Source organism: Brassica rapa, chromosome A07 (genome assembly GCF_000309985.2).
Source record: "Brassica rapa cultivar Chiifu-401-42 chromosome A07, CAAS_Brap_v3.01, whole genome shotgun sequence".
In the NCBI taxonomy this organism is placed as follows: domain Eukaryota; kingdom Viridiplantae; phylum Streptophyta; class Magnoliopsida; order Brassicales; family Brassicaceae; genus Brassica; species Brassica rapa.
This window is the reverse complement of record NC_024801.2, coordinates 10,850,291-10,871,489: the sequence shown is the minus strand read 5'-3', so window position 1 is coordinate 10,871,489 and position 21,199 is coordinate 10,850,291. Positions and strand designations below refer to the sequence as shown.

Below are 21,199 nucleotides of genomic sequence, written 5' to 3'. Positions count from 1 at the left end.
CTGATGGCGTCATGTCTGCCAAAACACCGAGGAAGAAGAAGAAGATGATGTTCGAGGAACTTAAGGATGTTAGTGAGATGGGAGGGACAGTAGAAGAAACATTAAATGCGTTTACTACGAAGGAGGAATATGGAGTTTCCATCACTAAAGCAGATCTCGTTCGCTGGTCTATACTTATCGACAGATATGGAAGACCTGAGATCTCGGTCCAGGTATTGAATTTCAATATTATTATCATATATTGAAATTAGAGAGAATTCAATAAATCTTTTTTTTTGTGTAGATCTTTGAGTGGATGGAGAAAAAGGAGATGAAATTTACTCCCTCCCAGCTTGCAACCTTTGTGGATTTTATTGACAGGGTTCATAGCATAAGAGCGGCTCTAGACTACTTTGAATCTGTTGACCCAGACTTCGATAACATGGACTATAAAGCCAAGAACTGGTCTGCTTATGATTTCCTGGCGAGAAGCATGTCGAAAAACTGGAATAAGCGTCCTTGGTGAGTCTTGTCTTAAAGGTCACCTCGCGAAAAGCATGTCGAAAAACTGGAATAAGCGTCCTTGTTGTATCTTTTATCTCTCAAAGTATTTGTACTACACTAGTAGATTTTCATGAACCAAAATAGTTAAGATGAATACATTTCATTGAGCACTAGAGACTTTCATAAAAATAAATTTTGAAAGTAACAAACATTCATAGAGATACATGTAAATTTGAGATAACGTAAGGTTTGTACACATTCTTATTGACATAAGATAACTTAGAAGCCTTTCTTCTTTCATAGGAGACAAGGCAATGTCCTCAGCACTTCATTACATTGACGAGGAAGAAAACTCTACTGTGGAGTTCAGGATCATGGATTCAGGTATAATGGGTAGAGATCACAACTAGAAACAGAGGACTTCATTGTCGTTGTTGTTTGATCAGTCAAACCAGACGTGCTCGAGCTACCATGCGCATCAGTGCCCCTCAGCTTTGAGATGCTCAAATTATGATCATATAAACCAGGATCTGACATAACCTGTGTTATTTCTATCTCTCCCTCGAGCATTTGGACAGCCTCTGACATTGCTGGCCTTAAGGAAGGAGATGAGTTTGTGCAAACGAAAGCAACTTTGATCATCCTCACTGCTTCTTTGATGTTGAAATGACCTTCGAGCCTTGGATCTACGATCTTCATTATGTCCCCTGTCTGTTGCAGCGTCAGTGCCTGAAATTTTATGTTGGGATTCAGTAAACTTGTAGAAACATAATAGACATATACAACTATATGAGTTGTGAATGGAATGTGATAAAGAAACAAAAGTTCCATTATTACCCAATTGATTAGGGATACATGATCAACAATTCCCTTCTGCTTAGTATTACTCTTCCCACTGACAATTTCCATTGCCACAACTCCAAAGCTGTACACGTCTGCTTTCTCAGTTAATTGACCCCATAATGCATATTCTGGAGCCATATATCCACTGCATTATAAGAGAAACCAATAATGAAATATTTGTTTTGACATGGTGCAGTTTCTGTTGTTGTTTAATGTTCTATACCAAGGTCCTAAAAATTGGTCTAGGCGGCGTCTAGGCCCCCGCCTAGGCTGCAACTCGGTCCTATCCAAAACGATTCTTAAAATCCGATTTATACTGATTTATATGATTCAAATTGGTTTAAACTGTTCTAAATCGGTTTAAATCGATCTAAATATTTTAAATTAAGCAAAACTATTATTAGAAACCTCAAATTTTTCTAATTTCTTCTTTTTGTATATTTAATTTTGATAATTCATCACAATAATTTTATAATTAAACCTAAAAACTAAAATATGTCATATAAATGTATAAAAAATATAAAATAAATAAACAATTTGCTAATGCCTAAACCTCTTCTAGGCCCAGAATAATCCGCCTAGTAGCTAGTTCTCACGGCCTACCCATTTTTAGAACATTGTTCTATACTTACATGGTTCCTGCAATTTTGGTGCTAATATGAGAGTGGTCTTCTTCATGGAGCCTAGCCAATCCAAAATCAGATATCTTTGCATTTAGGTCGGAATCTAGAAGCACATTAGTGGATTTTATGTCACGGTGAACCATCCTGATCATCGATCCTTCGTGAAGAAATTCTAGCCCTTTCGCGATTCCAATGCATATATTTTGTCTAGCTGCCCAGTCCAGTTTTAAGGAACTCTTTCCTGGAAAGGAAATTGTAGCCAAAAATAATTGATATTACACTACATGTTGTGTACACTTGTATTAGAACCAAAACATGTTTCTACGGAAAAGATGAGTGACTTTGATTTACCAGAAAGTGCTAAAGCAAGGGAGTTATTTTCCATGTACTCGTAGACGAGCAGCAGTTGAATCTTCTCTACACAACATCCATAAAGCTTGACAAGGTTCGGATGACTCAGACCTGATATCATGCCTATCTCATTCACAAACTCTCGGTTTCCTTGGCATGACTTAGCAGAAAGTTGTTTGACTGCTATGATAGTTCCATCCGAAAGCTCTCCCTGCATTAAGTTTCTCATATCAGAAACCAAAAAAACAGTCACACTCATTATGTTTGAGAAGAACTTATCCTCTGTTTTGACAATACTTTGAACACAGATCCGAAACCTCCTTCTCCAAGTTTGTTGGCTTCATCAAAATTGTTTGTTGCAGCTTGCAGTTGCCTCCAAGTAAAGCAAACCGTTTGCAGACCCTGGGCTCTCAAATCTACGTTTTCATGTTCCAAAGAGAACCATTATTAATGCTATGAGCATTTAGTAATGACTAAGAATGGATTTGTATACTGTGTGAACTCTGCTACCTCTTTCTCTGGTGTTCTTGTCTCCTCTACATCTTTTCTGAGCATATAACCCCAAAGCCAAGAGAGTTATTGCTATCACGGAACCCGAAACCCCAAAAATTAGTGGATAATCAGTGTGATGTTTTTTCTTCTCTACTGCAAATGACACACAAAAAGTGTAAATATATATACATGATGCATTATATATACACCAAGCTACAGAAAAGTATCAGTTTCCTTTTTTCTTTTGAGCTCCACATAGTGGCTCCATACCTGAAATTTTTGAAAATGAATCATTAAGTGGCAAGAACCAATGTAAGAAGATGAGAGTGATGTATGGCCACTTGAGAATGAAACAACTGAATGTGAAGTAAGCCACAAAAGAAATACGAATAAGGATTAAGGTTTTTGAAGCAGAAGGGTTCTTACTTTGGTGACACAAGGAGATTGCAGAGATAAGAGGACCATAGTTTCCTCTTCTGGGAATGAGGGTTGTTCCTTTCCCCGCCCAATACAACCGTATCTCTAACATATGATTGGTCACATTAACTTTCTTTTCTTTCACAATAGGCTTCAGAGTCCCCGTAGCTTCCTTTTTGATATTAAAATCTTTCAAGAACAATTCCCCCTAACAGGAGAGGAAAACGGAAATCAACTTCAATCTGCCGTGCCTACTTATTGTAACCAATTATTCAGTAAACAATGACGCTTTACCTGGACAAAGACATCAAATATACGTATGCCTAGACGACTGTAAGGTTCTTCGTCGGAAAACTGAGTCTCCATAAAATGGAGTTTCACATTGTAGGTTCCATTTTTCAAGCAAAATGCATAATAAACGAGAGAGAGAGCAGATCGACGTGCAGTCTTATACAGTTCAGAAGGATCTCTAGATAGTGTTGAAGAGAAGTAGATATCATTCTCCTGATCATCATCTGAGAATTCACCTGTGTTACTGATTCCCCAGTTTTTGAAGTGCTGACTTGTTGCGGCTGTGGTTACGTTGTTGTCAGCTTCATACGTGGTTTCATATGAAGAGTTTGTAATGACTATGTTGCCTCCACCACAATTTATATGTAGAAACCCTTGATCTACAATCCATATATAATGATTATCACCATTAATTGCAAGAAAGAATTAACGGGCAAAGAAGACATCAGAATAGCTTCATGTTAACTCATGGCCCATCATAGCATACTTACAGTCCGTGCAGTTGACTGGACCAGCACATGGAAGAAGCCCAGTTCTGTATGACAAGACACCAGAATAATCAGCCCTATCATCAGCACAAAATATCAAAACAATTATGAAAAGACTAAGTGCTAGATATTATTGTTTCATGACAGCTGCAAGATAAAGCAGAGGAGTGTACTTACAAGTTTTTCATCAAATGTGAACTCCGGTATGTGTTAATGTTACTGATTCAACAGAAGGTGAAATATAAAAACTTCAACATGAGCAAATTATTAACATTTATATAAGAGAAGAATATTTTCTATCTTCAAAGACATGTTCATACCTCTTTTCATGGCAGGTAGATGACCAAGAGAAATTGTTGTAAGAGAGATCACTATGAACAAAACCAAAACAGGAAACCATAAAGAATATTAGTCGGCATGACGAAAAATTTGTTAGGTCATATAGACAAAGGAAAGGTTAAACGTACATATTAGAATAGCTATTGAGAAAACCAGAAGATTCAACATTTCCAGAAAGTCTATTTCCAGTCAAATAGCTGAAAGAACATCATGTCAAAAAGATGGTTACTTGATCATGATACGTAATCCTGTTGACCAGATCTTTAACATTCTCAATGTCAGATTGAAGCACTTACGTATATTTTGGTGCCTCATCTCCATTCACTTCACCAGTCAACTTGTTAAACGATAAATCACTGCACCAAACGTAATATGTGTGTTCATATATACATTTATAGATTCCTTGATCATACATGACAGTCTATATATACGCAAATTCCTCAGCAGGTAAATGTGCAGTGTATGTTAAACAAGCTAGTTCTGACTCACAAAAGTGTTCTCACTTGTGACTAGAAAAAACTTACAGAGTCTTTAGCCCTGACAATTTCCAGACGGAAGGAGGAATTGGACCAGACAAACCCACATTCCTCAAAATCCTAACACAGGGACGGAAACTTTAGTTTGAAATTTTCAGATAGAATCAAACCTCAAGACGAGAAACAGATCAATAAAAAATAAATACAGGGTCTTGATGCCGTAGCTGGATAGATTTGGGACAATGTTTATCCCAGTCGTATCACTGATACGCCTGCACATTAATATATCGCGTAAAACATTAGTCTTGTTTCAATTGTCCTTTGCTAATCTATTGAAATTGTTCTTTACAGGTCAGTAAGTTTTTCTAGGAGGGCCACTTTTTCAGGCATAGGTCCTTTCAGTCCGCTTGCGTATAGATGTCTGTTAACTGACACATGTTAAACGGTGCAGAGACACAAACTATTAAGAGAAATAACAATAGTTGGTGAAAGAATGACAAGCTTACAGCTTGTTAAGCTGAGACCACTTGCCAATATATTCTGGGATGGTGCCTTGGAAGTTATTGTCACTTACCCTACTGCATAATGAAAACACCCAAATAGTTTAGAGAATTGTAAAACTTATCTTCTTGGTGGACTTCATGTAATCTACTAATAATAGCAATCTCAATTAATTTCAAAGACTGTAAATTTCACTTAAGTTGAAAGGTTATGTTTTCATTTTAAAGGTTGTCAATTTTTATATATATATATATATATATATATGTGTGTGTTTTTAACATGCAACTCTAAGAAATATCAATTTTAAGAGTTGTGTCTTTTCTTCTAAAATGATGTATTAGTTTCGAATGTTGTTAAATATCCCAAAAATGTCTTTATACAATTATTAGTCTCAAAGAGTTATGTATTAGTTATTGTAAAGAGTCATGTTTTTCTATTGTAAAAGAAAAATTAAAATTTTAAAATACCTAAGGTGTCTTTCTATAATAAAGTTGTTTTTTCAAATGATGTGTCCATATAAAAATTTATTTTTAAAAAAATGTTAAGGAGTCTTTTTTTATAACTAAACTGTTTTGAAATGATGTATTTATTCAAAATATAAACCAGTATAATACATTTTCGCTCATAATTATTTTTCGTGCCTTTTCTTATAATTTCTTCTTTTTTAAATTTTTTTTTTTTTATTTTCATAAATAATGTTTTATTAGAAATTTAAGTGAATCATTACAACCATTTAAATGAATCAATGCAATTGTTTGGATGAACATTTGCAATTGTTTAAATGAACCATTACAACTTTTGGTGAACAACCGTTGTAATTTTTGGTAGTTAACCATTGCAATCTTTGATCTATGTATATAGTAGTTGTGAGCAATGAAAAATCCAATAAGAAGAAACTTAAAATCCATTGCAGATAATTCCTCAATTTCTTTAATTTGCTAATTTTTATTTTAAATTTTAGGGAGATTTTTTTGGTGAAACTCTTTTATTTCACTATAGTTTCTTAAGAATTATTATATACAATTACAGAAACCAAACATTTATGGTGTGTGAATTATGGAATTAAAAGATTTTTATGTTAAAGGGTGCTATTTAAGAGTTCCAGTTTTAAAAGAGCAGTTACAAAAATGACACCCTTTTAAAACAATAGTCTAATAATTACCATGATTTAGGTTATTAGTTTAAAAAACATTACGACATCAGAAGGGAAAAATTGTCCTTATTATTCTTATAACAATTTGACAGTCTGTTACAACCATTTTATAGGCAATGTTTTAGAGTGACATTTAAATACGAAGAAAAAATCATTCTTAGACACAATTACAGATATTTTTCAATTCTTTAATTACAGATATTTTTTAATTATTTAAAAGGGTTCGTATTTGTGATTCAAGCAATTAAAGACAAACAAAAAACGTCATTACCACTTCGACCAAACATAATTAATAGGAAATGTGCTAGAGTGACAGTCTTGGTTAACTATGTTTAAAAAAAAAAAGAATTTACTAACTCAACAAAGCAATGATGCCACAAAGTTAAAATACTATTTTTTTTTTCCAAAATAGATAGTTAACATACTAAGTAATATAAACAGTAAATGCAATATTATTTATCAGACACAATATAAGATTCTGTTTGATATAAAAAGTTTCTACAATAATTTAAAGTGTCACTGTAGTTAATGGTAACTGTTTGTATATTGATTTAAAAGGTGTATATGTTAAAGGGTGCTAATAAAGGGTTCCAGTTTTTAAAAGCAATGATAAAAAAAAAACCCTTTTAAGAACTTGTGTTTTTTTCAATCATATAATTATTAAAAACAATTAATAATAGAAGATTGTGTATTTTCAACCATGTAACTATTGAAAATGGTTGAGGAAAAATGTTTAGATATGTTTATTTTAAAATATATATGTAATCTCAATTAATGTATTATGTTTTCTAAAATATAATTATTAAAAAAAATGGATGTTAAAGTTGTTAAGAGTGTGTATTTCACCATATGATTGTATCTTTTATATCATAATCTATTAGCTAAACTATAATTAGAGTGTTTTTTTTGTAGTTATGTGTCTCTTTCAAATGCATTGTATAGATATCATTTAAAAATAACTACATATAATCAAAAAGTTGTGTCTTTCAATCATATAACCATTGACAGACAATTAATAATGAAAGGTTATATGTAAAAATGTTTGTATATGTCTTTTAATCCTTTAAAATGTATTAGTTGAAAAATTGTATCTTTTCATTACAAAACTAAAATTAATTTTAAAAGGTTGTCAAAATTATGAAATGATGTATGTATTTATAGTTTTGTGTTGTAATGCGAAAGGGTATGTCTTTTCATTCTTTTCACTTTTTAAAATGTATTAATTTTAAAATTTGTATTTTTATAAGAAATAGATGCAACTTTTCATTTTAAAAACTAATAAATGCAACTTTTAATATATTATTTGTTCATATTAATAAACAGACTTTTAGATATAAAAGATTGATAAATATTTATGTAAAAATTATGAGATTAATATTAGAAAATTAAAAGTTTGATCTCAAAAATAATAAATGCAATTTCCCTGAAAAAAATAATTGATACAAGTTTTCAAGTAACAAACTTAAGATATTCAAGTTTTCATATTAATATACTGATTTTTAGATATAAAACAATTGTAAATATTTGTGACGTATTAATAAATACATATGCACAAAGTAAAAATAAAAAGACACAAGTTTTCATTTCCAAAACTAATGAATGAAACTTTTCATGTGAGCTATAACTTAAAAAATGCAACTTTCATATTAACACTAACTAATCAGTTGTAAATATTTATGCGAAATATTAATAAATGGATGTGAACAAAATAATTTGACCAAAAAAATGGATATGAGTAAACACAAATTTCAAATGCTAATAGTTAAAGAGCCAACGAAAAATGATTTGTATTAAATGTTATAAAATAAAGTGTAATTTATATTTAGAAAAAAACATAAACAATAGACGCAACTTTTAATTTCAAAAGCTGATAAATGTTCCTAGTAATGTAAACAAGCTAAGAGATGTAACTTTCAACATTAAAACACTAACTTAAATATAAAAAAATGTAAATATTTATTTGAAGTATTAATAAATGGATATGAATAAAGTAGTTAGAGAGCCAATTAAAATTTATTTGTATTAAAAAAATACACACTTTATAATTCTAATCATAAAAACTGTATGGATTTTTAAGAGGTTATAAAAATATCTAAAATGTGTATATTCATTCTAAAAAGTAAAAACTGCATAGGTTTTTAGTGAGTTTTTAATTTTATTTTCATATCTATTGATATACATTTTAAATAATCTTTAAATGTCTTTTAAATATTTAGATAATTCAAAAATTATGAATATTATAATTATCATTATAAATTACTTTATTAAATTATTAAATGATTAAAATAAATGCGTTTACTTATTTTAATTAGTTCAAGAAAATATAAAGTAGTATTTAAAATTCATAATAGCTTACCTAAACAAATAGAAGAGGTATATTTTAATCGGTGTTGACATATTTGTATTTTAACTTTAATCTAAAACTATAAAATATTCATTTTTAATATTGTCTATAAATGAATATAAGCACATACATTCTACGTTTTGACATGATAACTCTTTCAAAATAAAATTAAAAAGTTTTATATAAAAATATAAGTGATAAATGGTATATTTATTTATATAAAATGAGTTTCCGCGCGACATCGCGCGGGGTCCTTATCTAGTAATTATAATAAAAGATGAAAAAATTTTCCATTATAAAGGCAAAAAAGCTTTGAAAATTTCATTTCCAACTTACAAATCCGTAAGGTTTACCAGTCTAGCAAGAGTGCTAGGCAGGCTTCCATTAAACTGATTGGAGCCAAGTTGCCTGCAAAACCCAGTTTGTTTTTCCATAAAGCCAAAGACTTTTGTTGTTTTGAAAAGTGGTTAAGATGCAAAGAAGCTTACAATCCGTTTAGGTTGGTCAAGTTACCAAGCTCATCAGGAATGGTGCCAAAGAACTGGTTGGCTTCAAGCGATCTGAAAATTTTCATCACATTAGGTGTAGCAAAAACTAAAAGGTATATAATAATAATAACAGACTGATGAGACTTACAAAAAAGTCAGATTCTTGAAGTTTTGCAACCCAGTTGGTAAAGTCCCAGAAAAATTATTTGCGCAGAGTGAGCTGTAAGAAAAGGCAACAGTTACTCACATATCACTAAGAGTATGTATGGAAGGGAGGAAAAAGAGAACTAACATGGACGTGAGGTTTGGCAGTGAAGCCCACTCCATTGGGATTGTCCCGGAGAGGTAGTTCCGACATAAGTCACTGCAAGTAAGACCAAAACTCGCTTGTAACTGAAACCTTTCTCTTTACAGCTTTTGTTGAAGCATTTCAAAACCAAGGGGCCCAAACCGTTTTAAGTTTTAATGATTTTACCTCACGCCAACATGCATATATGCGTAGTAAAACGATATAGGTGGTGTCTTCCTACTATATAACTACAGGTTCTAGCAATTTGAAATCGCTAACCAATATCATCGATTATTTGTAAAATTTAGTGCGGCTGAACTCACATCGATTGGAGATATCGAAGATTGGCCAACTCAGGTGGGAGTTTTCCCGGAAGGCTAAGGGTCTTGAGAACTCTGTTTCGTTTAAATAATTAAGAAAAAAAACATATCAAGAGAGATAGATCTTGAGAAGACTGAATACGTAAAAACTAGTAACGCTCACATCTTTGTTATATGACATGTGCTGTTAAAACAAACATCACAAAGAATGGTGTTTTTAATCTCCGGATCCCCAATTTTCTGATCTATCTTTAGGAATTTCAACTTGCAAGGGTCTCCATAACTTAGGTTTAGTCCCTTCCCACCAAGTGTAGTAGTTATGTTCTCTAGCACATTCACTGCATGCAGTATATAAGCAAGTATAGTTTACAGGTATATAAATATTAGGATTTGGAGCAAGATTTTATAAAGTTAAAGCGTAAATGGTGATTATTCCCATACACTCATCTGGATGGAGATCAGATGAAGCATATGTAGTTGAAATTGCGAAGAAGCTTATGATGATGGTAATTTTGAGATGAAGAATAGAGAACACGGTTGACATATTGAAAAATCTTATGTACTGTGTGTATAGTGATTCTTTGTATGTGTACTTGTTTCGCTACTCACAATATCATCATCAGAACAAACCAAATAGTTATATATAATGCATGGATTGTTGAAGATAAACATGTAATAAAATAATGATTCTCCAGATCTTTCTTTGACCGACTGAAATGACCGCCTTTTGTTATTTTAATATTTTCACCTTACTATAAATAGGTGTATTACCCCTTTGTTGTGAGTAGAGTTTGACGATTGAAACAATAATCAGAAAGATTAATTTCTCTTTTCTTCTCACGTTATCTCACATCAAAGAAGATATATTATATTTATATCTTTAGTTTCTCACTTCTATTTAGTAATACACAACACGTTATCAGCACGAAGCTCTGACCAACTGAAGTTTATCAATCCAAAAGTTCTTAAACCAGCCGAGGTAATGTTTAAATTTATGTATTTCAATACACTTAATTTATTTAAATTTTATTATTGTTTCGGAGTGAGAGGCTGGACCTTCTCCATTCGGGATGATAGGCGCTGCCTTTCCCGACTGATCGTTATGGTAGGCTATGCCTTCACGATCAGAGAAACACGTGGTAGGCTTTGCCTCCGTGAATAAAAAGGTCAAAAATGGTAGACTAAGTCTCCTCGGACCTTAAAATAAATAAAGTCAAAATGGTAGACCATCTATCCTCGGACTTTGAAAAATGATCAATATGGTAGTCTATGACTCCTCGGATCATGTGGTAGGCTGAGCCTCCCGATTTTATTTATGCTATTTAAATTCCTGCAATTTAAATTTCTGCAATTTAAATTTCTGCAATTTAAGTTTATGCTTTTATTTTATGCCTTTAATTTCTGCATTTAAATTACGCATTTAAATTCTCGTAATTACTATATTTATATATATTATTCTATGAATACAGTTATCATGTCGAATTTAACAAAGCTCGAAATTAATGCCCTGGATATTACGGGAAATAATTATATGACATGGGCAGTGGGTGCAAAAATGCACCTGAGAGGAAACGGGCTTTTGGAAACCATCGATAGTTCAAAAACGGTGTCGGATGAGAAAAAGGCTAAAGCCATGATATTTTTACGACACCACATCCATGATGGTTTAAAGGATGAATATATTACGAAAGAGGATCCTTGTGACCTCTGGAAATCTTTAAAAGAGAGGTTCGATCACCAGAAATATGTGATCTTACCGAAAGCTAAACACGAGTGGATCCATCTCCGGTTCCAGGATTACAAAAGTGTTAGTGAGTTTAATTCCGCGATGTTCGGAATTACTTCGAGGATGATGTTATGTGGAGAGAAAATAAGTGATTATGATATGATCGAGAAAACTCTCTCCACGTTCCATCCTGAAAATGTAATCCTGCAGCAACAGTACCGGGTGAGTGGATATACCCGTTACTCGGAGTTGATGCAAGTCCTCCTTGTAGCGGAGCAGAATAATCAACTCGTGACTTTAAACCATCAAGCTCGTCCCACTGGATCTGCTCCATTCCCTGAAGCGAATGTTGCATCATCCAGTTATGATAATAGAAGAGGACGAGGTCGTGGACGTGGTGGAAACCGTTATCATGGTCGTGGAAGAGGACGAGGAAGAAGATTTCGTCCCTATGATGAAAGAGATAACAAGAACTTCCACGAAAATGAAAGGAATGAAAAGGGCCAGGATGATAAAAGGCAAACGGGAACGGTTTGCTACAGATGCGGCATGAAAGGTCATTGGGTACGTACCTGTCGTACACCAAAACATTTAGCTGATCTGTATAGAGAATCCCAAAAGGGAAAAGAGAAAGGAAGAGGTGAAACTAACTTCATCTCTGATGAACCTGGGCCATCCTTTCATGGTTTAAACGATGATACTCATCTCGACGTATCAGACTTTCTGGTTGAACCAGAGAGTATCGATGAGTAATATAAATCGATGTGATATAAGTAGACTGTATTATAATATCTATTTCTTTTGTTGTAAGATATATGTTATGTTTGTTATGTTTAATGTTTAATAATATATGTTTTATGAATATTTTAAATTCAGAAAGAATGCCAAACTTTGAGACTATGGATGGAGATTTGTGTTTGGCAGATAGTGCGTCAACGCACACGATAATCAAAGATAAGAAATATTTCTCCAGTCTCAAAATAAGAAATTACGCTGGAAGCGTAAGTACAATATCTGGTAATGCAAAGATTATTATGGGCTCTGGAAGAGCGAAATTTTCAATGCCAGGGGGAACGATATTTGAAATAAGTTATGCATTGTATTCCCCCAAGTCTCATAGAAACTTGTTAAGTTTTAAGGATATCCGAAGAAATGGATATCATATTGAGACTATGAATAAAGATGGCATTGAATTTCTTTGCATTAAGTCTGAGAGGAAACATATATTGGAAGAGTTAAAGAATGTTATCCTCTGGACTATATTGTACGAAAATAACCATGACTGAGTCATATGCCGTGGTAAACATGAAGTTTACTGATACATTTAAAATATGGCATGAAAGGCTAGGACATCCTGGTTCAGTCATGATGAGAAAGATAGTGCAAAATTCGAATGGCCATCCGTTGAAAAACGGAAAAATTTTGCAAACGGGCGAGTTTACATGTAATGCATGTTTTCAAGGAAAGCTTATAAATCGGCCATCACCAGAAAAAGTAGGCAATGAATCACCAATGTTTTTAGAAAGAATACATGGTGATATATGTGGGCCGATCCACCCACCGTGCGGGCCGTTTAAGTATTTCATGGTATTGATTGACGCATCTAGTAGATGGTCAAGTGTGTCTCTTTTGACAACACGAAATACGGCTTTCGCAAAGTTCATTGCCCAGATAATAAAGCTGAGAACGCAGTTCTCAGAGTATGCCATTAAGAAAGTAAGGCTTGATAATGCTGGTGAGTTTACATCGCAAGCCTTTGATGATTATTGTATGTCAATGGGGATTGATGTGGAACATCCAGTTCCCCATGTGCATACACAAAATGGCATGGCCGAGTCATTGATAAAACGGTTGCAATTGATTGCAAGACCGTTAGTCTTGAGAACAAAGCTCCCAATTTCTGTATGGGGTCATGCTATATGGCATGCGGCTGCACTGGTTCAGCTAAGACCGAGTGCATATCATAAGTACTCCCCTTTACAATTGGCATTTGGGCAAGAGCCAGATGTATCCCATCTCTGTGTCTTTGGGTGTGCGGTCTATGTTCCGATAGCTCCGCCACAAAGAACAAAAATGGGCCCACAAAGGAGATTGAGAATTTATGTGGGTTATACGTCACCAAGTATAATAAGGTATCTGGAACCAGTAACTGGTGATATGTTTACGGCAAGATTTGCCGACTGCCATTTTAATGAGGATGAATTTCCAGCATTAGGGGGAGGAATTAGAGAAATTCCTAAAGAGCTTATTTGGTGTACACCGTCGTTGTTACACCTTGATCCCCCTACGAATCAAAGAGAGCTGGAAGTTCAGAAAATTGTGCATTTGCATAATTTGGCAAACCAGTTACCAGATGCATTCACAGATACAAGAAGGGTGACGAAGTCATGTATACCCGCTGAAAATATTCCATCAAGAGTTGATGTTCCTAAAGAACAAACTGATGGTAACATAATGAATGAACCTAGGGTTCAGTTAAAGAGGGGGAGGCCAGCGGGTTCTAAAGATAAAAATCCCCGAAAGAAAAAGAAATTGGATGAACAAAGTAAGGTTTTAGAAGAACCTGATACTGAAAAATGTCTGAAAGAAGGCATAGATAAAGATGGTCCAGATAACGAGAAGGGAACAGAAAAGTATGAGATTTCCATCAACTACGCCCGAGATGAAAAGATATGGATCAGAAATAAGATAAAAGATGTTGATGGAATGTTCTCCTTTTCTGTGTCCAAAGAGATCGATCATGAAAATGATGATCCCGATCCAAGGTCCATTTTAGAATGTCAAAAAAGACATGATTGGGAGGAGTGGAAGAAGGCCATTCAAATTGAATTACTCTCCCTGAATAAAAGAAATGTCTTTGGACCTATAGTCATAACGCCTGAGAATATAAATCCTGTTGGGTATAAATGGGTATTCGTGAGAAAAGTAAATGAGAAAAATGAAGTAACACGATATAAAGCCCGATTAGTTGCCCAAGGTTTTTCTCAGAGACCGGGAATTGATTTTGAGGAAACGTATTCCCCGGTAATGGATGCAATTACGTTTAGATTTTTGATAAGCCTAACGGCGTCTAAAAATCTTGAAATGCATCTCATGGACGTTGTGACTGCATATTTGTATGGATCGTTGGATAACGATATATACATGAAACTCCCTGAGGGATTGAAAATGCCAGGGGCATTGAAAGAAAAATCCAGGGAGATTTGTTCGGTCAAGTTACAGCGATCACTTTACGGATTAAAGCAATCCGGACGCATGTGGTACAATCGCTTAAGTGAATATCTTTTGAGTAAAGGATATGTGAATAATGCGATATGTCCATGCGTTTTTATAAAGAAATCGTCATCTGGCTTTGTGATCATTGCTGTATATGTAGATGACCTGAACATAGTTGGAACTCAAAAGGAGGTTGACGATGCTCGAACTCATATGAAAGAGGAGTTCGAAATGAAAGATCTCGGCAAGACAAAGTTTTGTCTTGGGCTCCAGATAGAGCATCTCCGAGAAGGAATATTTGTGCATCAATCAAACTATACGAAAAGGTTATTGAAACGCTTTCGTATGAACAAAGCGACTCCTTTGAGTACTCCAATGATTGGTAGATCTCTCAATGTTGAGAGTGATCCTTTTAGGCCCTGTGAAGATAGCGAGAAGATATTAGGTCCAGAAGTACCTTATATGAGTGCTATCGGTGGGCTGTTATATCTTGCAAACTGTACCAGACCAGATATAGCTTTTGCTACTAATCTACTAGCGAGATATAGCTCTGCTCCTACTCGCAGGCATTGGGACGGAATAAAACACTTATTCCGTTACCTTCAAGGTACAGTTGATTTAGGGTTAATGTATTTTAAAAAACCCGAGTTTGGTATAGTTGGTTTTGCAGATGCAGGATACTTATCAGATCCTCATAAGGCTCGATCGCAAACCGGTTATGTTTTTACAATTGGTGGAACCGCGATCTCTTGGCGGTCCCATAAACAAACTCTGGTTGCGACATCTTCAAATTATGCAGAAACTATTGCACTTCACGAAGCATGTCGAGAATGTGTGTGGCTTCGGTCAGTGAGTTACCACATACAAGAATCAAGCGGAATAGTCAACGAAAAAGAGCCGACGAAAATATTTGAAGACAATTCGGCTTGTGTTGCTCAACTTAAAGAAGGCTATATCAAGAGCGACAGAACAAAACACATCCCTCCAAGATTTTTCGTACATAAGGGAGCTCGAGAAAAATAAAGAAGTGGACATCGAATATGTACGATCATGCGACAATCCAGCTGACTTGTTCACCAAAGCTCTTCCGACTACAACATTCAGAAAACATGTCTACGGTATCGGAATGCGGCATTTGCGTGACTTGTAACAAGGAAGCTAGGTCCACTACTTTCAGGGGGGGATTATGGTAGTGTATTCTTTTTTCCTTGTCATGGTTTTTGTCCCAATGGGTTTTTCCATGACTAGGTTTTTAACGAGGCACTACGTAATAAAGATGGAGAATTAAGGGGGAGTGTTGAAGATAAACATGTAATAAAATAATGATTCTCTAGATCTTTCTTTGACCGACTGAAATGACCGCCTTTTGTTATTTTAATATTTTCACCTTACTATAAATAGGTGTATTACCCCTTTGTTGTGAGTAGAGTTTGACGATTGAAACAATAATCAGAAAGATTAGTTTCTCTTTTCTTCTCACGTTATCTCACATCAAAGAAGATATATTATATTTATATCTTTAGTTTCTCACTTCTATTTAGTAATACACAACATGGATATATTTTTAATGTACGCTTATTTAGAATTTTCATAGGGTCGTCGGTGACTAGATAGTAGAGAGCAGGGATAAATATTTGACCAAGTCACTGGAAGTTAATGAACGCGTGACGTTTCTTGTCCCCTTAATTATGTTTGTTGGTTCATCAAGTTAACAGGTTCCACACAAAAATATGGACGTATGCGAAACTGTCCCTAACCCATTGTACTTGAACCACTTAACGATGCTAACATCAGCCGGCAGTGTCGGTCTGTAGAGGGTCACTGGTTTACGTTTCCGATGCATAAAATGTGCATGATATTTTTGGGTTTGGTCACTAATTATATATTTCCTCCATTTTATTATAAGTGTCACTTTTACATTTTTCATGAAAATTAAAAAAACTGTATAATAGACTAATATATACATATTTAATATATGATTAATCAAATAAAAAATAATTTAAATAAAAATCTACTATTAGTTATTCAAAAGGGTAAAAAAGTTGATTTAATGTACAAAAATTACATTAGAATTGTAGAATAACACTGATTTAAATAAAAACTAAAATGACACTAAAACAAAAGGAGTAAGAAGATAGATAAATTTGTTGTTTGGAGAGTCTCTAAGGGATAGTCACATTTAAAACTTATTTGTGTTTTCGACTTTCGTTGTCAGATGAAGTGAGTGAAATTCAAGATTACGAAGAGGCAAGCAATGATAATCATAGAAACTATAAAGCATGCACTGGTGGTAGAAAGATTATGTCGAAGAAATAAAAGGAAACAGAATTGGGAAGATTTCTCATTCCTTTACTTCTTAAAGTAATAAATTTATAAGACTTATCAAATCTGTACTGTTATTTACGAATTGATTTTTCATAAATGAACTCTCACAATAAAAAGTTAGAATGGTTAAATTCTTTGATACCCTTGATGAATATTTAAATTTGCTAATATATAATTAAAAATAATTAGTGAGTCATCATTCATAATTAATTACATATTATCCCTTAGACTGTATTTACGAAGTGATTTTTCCATGTGCACTCTCTACAATCATTTTTATAAAAAAAAGCGATGACATGGCTAACAAGATTGATGACTTTTATATTTGTTTCCCCTCTATAAATTTTGGTAAACTTCATTTTTTGGTAAACTTCTTAAATACACAAATTTAAAATACACAAATTTAGTTTCATAGAATTTAAAATACACAAATTTAATTTTATTTAGATTTGTGAACACTGTTTATGTATTTTAAATTTTATATAATTTTATTTATATTTTTGTACACTTCTTATTTGAAAATTTAAGTTTTTATTTTTAAGAAAAAAATTATAATCACTACTATATGTGGATTTTTAAATTTAAAATTAGATAACTATTTGAGAAATGTCATTTTAAAACTAGATTGAATAACTTATAAAATGTCATTTTAGTTTTGATTACATGTGTAAAAGTGTAAAAAAAATTTAAAGTTCATAAATTATTGATTCAATTATATCTTGTAATAAATAAAATTTGTTAACAAAAATAATTTTCCTTAGGATATACAGATAAAAGCTACTTATATTTTGAATCTAATAAGAAAAATATAGAAGCGTTGTAGCACAGTGGTAACTACATCTGTATGATGTTATGTGTATACGCACACCAATTAACCTAATGTGCACACTACCACAATCGAATGGTATGTCGATGTAGCACTTTAGGATCGAATCAACAGAGACCACCAATGATTACACTTTATTTCTATAGGATCAATATCAAGCTAAAACAATATGGGGGTTTTAAAGTTAATTTCGTAACAAGCAAGTAAGAGATTGATTTAAAGTTTTTCAGATGATTAAGAATGCTAGTCTAGGGTGGTTTGATCGGGTGTTAAACAAGTGTGAGCCAAACAATTATTCAAGTTCAATTAAGAGTAAGTCTAGAACTCGGATCACTCAGGTTGAATCAACTAACTCTCGTGGAATTGATTCCCTTGCAAGTCGGTCTTGATGCCTAAACTCTCGTTTGGATCAAGACGCGCTAGAAAGCTTTAGAGATCAAGTCCGATATGTTCACAATACACCCTAATATCTACTCTCGCTGACTAGGGATGCAATGCTCATTCATAACAGATCTAGCAACCTATTACATGGTTAATGAACATGTTAAACCTATGATCTAACATTAAGCGGCCAGTTTAATGCAAGCATTATGAATAGTTATGAATGAAGACAATCAAGAGATTCACTTATCTAGGTCTAACTCACGGATCTAACACCCTAACACTTTAACACCCTAGACTAAGCAAGTGGATTACTCAGCCATGGACAGAGAAATCACAGAGATAACAGATGAAGAAAACATGTCTGAATTAATAAAAAAAAACAAAGAGGGTTTAGAAATTTTCTCCAAAGGATGTAGAGATTCTTCTCCCTTAACAAGAGTACACATTTCTCTCTCCAAAATCTCTCTAAAAAGTAACGTACAATGTCTAGAATGATAAGAAAATATATATTGCATGTCTCTGGCAGCTGCAGGAGAAAAAGAGGGAAGCCCTAGGTAAAATCCCGAAATATTTGGAAACTTCCTTAAAAATTTCTGTCGCTGGAACAGGCACGCCAGACTGCTCCGCACGACTGCTCTGCGTGAAAAAACTCCAAATTGCACTATTTTTTTTTCTTTTTCTCCAACTTGTTTATCTCCCATCCAATGCAACTGCAGACCTATAATGACTCGAAAAGGACTAGGGAGACTCGATAAAGACTTGAAAACCAATTTAAAAGCATGTATACAAGATGCCAAAAACACCATATATCATCATACTATATCCATGGGACCAATGTTCGATTCCCAGAAATGCATAATTTTTAAAATTTCACCAGTTACAAAACGACGTCATTTTGGTCAATTTAACGGTTGACTAACGCAATGTTACTCAAGGTAGATTTTACATACAAGGTTTAGAGTTCAGGTCTATAATTCAAATTAATTTTTAGCATTTATCTTTTGTTTGAATATGAAAAGGCACGACGCGAATATTAAGGGTCGAAAATGGTCATTTTCCCATCAAAATGGTGAGTAAGACTAAAAGTTATCATAGATAGATAACAAATACATATTTAGGTAGTTGGTAAACTGATACCTATCTGTAAATGGAATAACATTTTCCGTTATTACAAACATTTTCGGCTACAGAACTTCTCACATATCCAACTAATTTCTCATATGCAACAAACATTCTGGAAATTATTAGACTTTGTGCCTTCTTTCAGTATTGTCCTACATATATTCTCTCTGAGATCTTGAACATCTTCTACAAGTCTTTGTTGTTGTGCATCAACCATCTGAATTTCGTCTAGTAAAGCTTCATCAATCCATTTGAAAAGATGATTTTCATTTTTTTCTAAACCAATTACAATTTTCATTTTTTCTAAACCAATAACAAAAAGAAATAGTCAATCCAACTGTAAGTTATAGTTGCATGTAACTTGTCAAACCAACCTGCACATCAATCTCTCATTAGTAAAATTTTCGGTATAGGTTCTTCTTTGTCTTCAAAACATATATAATTGTACTCTTTCCGCACCAACATCTTGTGAGAACTCCTATGAAGGAAACTCTTTCTCTCGTCTTGAGCATGAAATGTAACTGTCCATCTATTCACCTTCAAAGACGTGACAAAATTAGATCACATCTTTTATGTGGCCAAACAAATAAATTAATTTCAAGATTTAATATGTTAATAAAATTACATTCATAGTTTGAAATAGTTTTTAAAGCGTTACAGTTTTATTACACCTCATGCGATTTTATAAACAATGGAAGGAATGCACAGTTTCATTTATCTTTCGTCCCTTATCTGGCGTTGAAGTGAATAAAATATTTATCCAACCAGCACCAAATTAAATGAATTGTTACTTTTCCAAATTGATCGAACAAGAGTCATTTACACTCAGAGCCAGTTTTCAAGTTTTTATAAGAGAATATTACACCCAAAGGCAGTTTACATGTTTATATTAACACAATGGGGCAGTTTCAGCTACTGAGACACTTTCCACCAACTAATTTTCTTTTTCCATCCCAACCTAACTAAATGATGTCTAACCGTAACCATTTCTTTTTGCTACCCAACTAGTTTACTGGCGGGAATTCAGATATACCATTCATCTCTCATTTTAATCCGACAGTTTAGGATCATTCTGGCACATATGACAAGACTTATATCTGTCTAACTTCTCAACCATTAGATCTACCCTTTTTTTTCCCGACGGCCCAGATTTACCATATCTTTATCTCCTTCCTTATCTTCAAGTTTTTTGCTTTTTTTTCTCTGAACAACCGGCTCTGTAACCTTCACTCGTTTTATCGTTGTTTCTGTATCTAATTAATCAAGAGGTTTACATTAGCAGCTCTTTAATTATGATTAGGTTACCAACCATAAGTTAGCATTTTAATACTGTTTGTTAACATGCTAATGTCTCTGCTTAATCTGTTTCAGGTCTCGTTCATGTCGTCTCACTGTATGGTCATTCCCGGCGAATGGTCGTCCGGTGACGGTGGCTGAAATTTTATTATTGATAAGAATAAAATGTCTAGGATCGTCCCTGTATGCACGGGCATGAATTTTTATCCTTTAAGATATGCAATAAACAAACATATTGGAATCATAATTGATAAGTACACAGTCATGCGTTAGACATATTGGAATCCACAAAACTGCATTTTTCTATTGTTCATGTATGTCCACATGTACGCTGAATTTACATTATCAATATGTACGAAAACCGTGTGTACACCTAAATCCCGTAAGAGACTAAGCTACAAAATCA

The 21,199-nt window shown here is 33.6% G+C and overlaps 1 protein-coding gene and 1 pseudogene across 1 annotated transcript; one reads left to right on the top strand and one right to left on the bottom strand.

Moving 5' to 3' along the window:
- Positions 1-627: 627 nt before the first annotated feature.
- Positions 628-10,494, bottom strand: LOC103828943 (annotated as a pseudogene).
- Positions 10,495-11,453: 959 nt separating this feature from the next.
- On the top strand, positions 11,454-12,377 carry LOC103873440. The gene has a single exon (XM_009151847.3). The coding sequence runs from the start codon at positions 11,454-11,456 to the stop codon at positions 12,375-12,377; it is 924 nt and encodes a 307-aa protein (XP_009150095.3).
- The last annotated feature ends 8,822 nt before the right edge of the window (positions 12,378-21,199 follow it).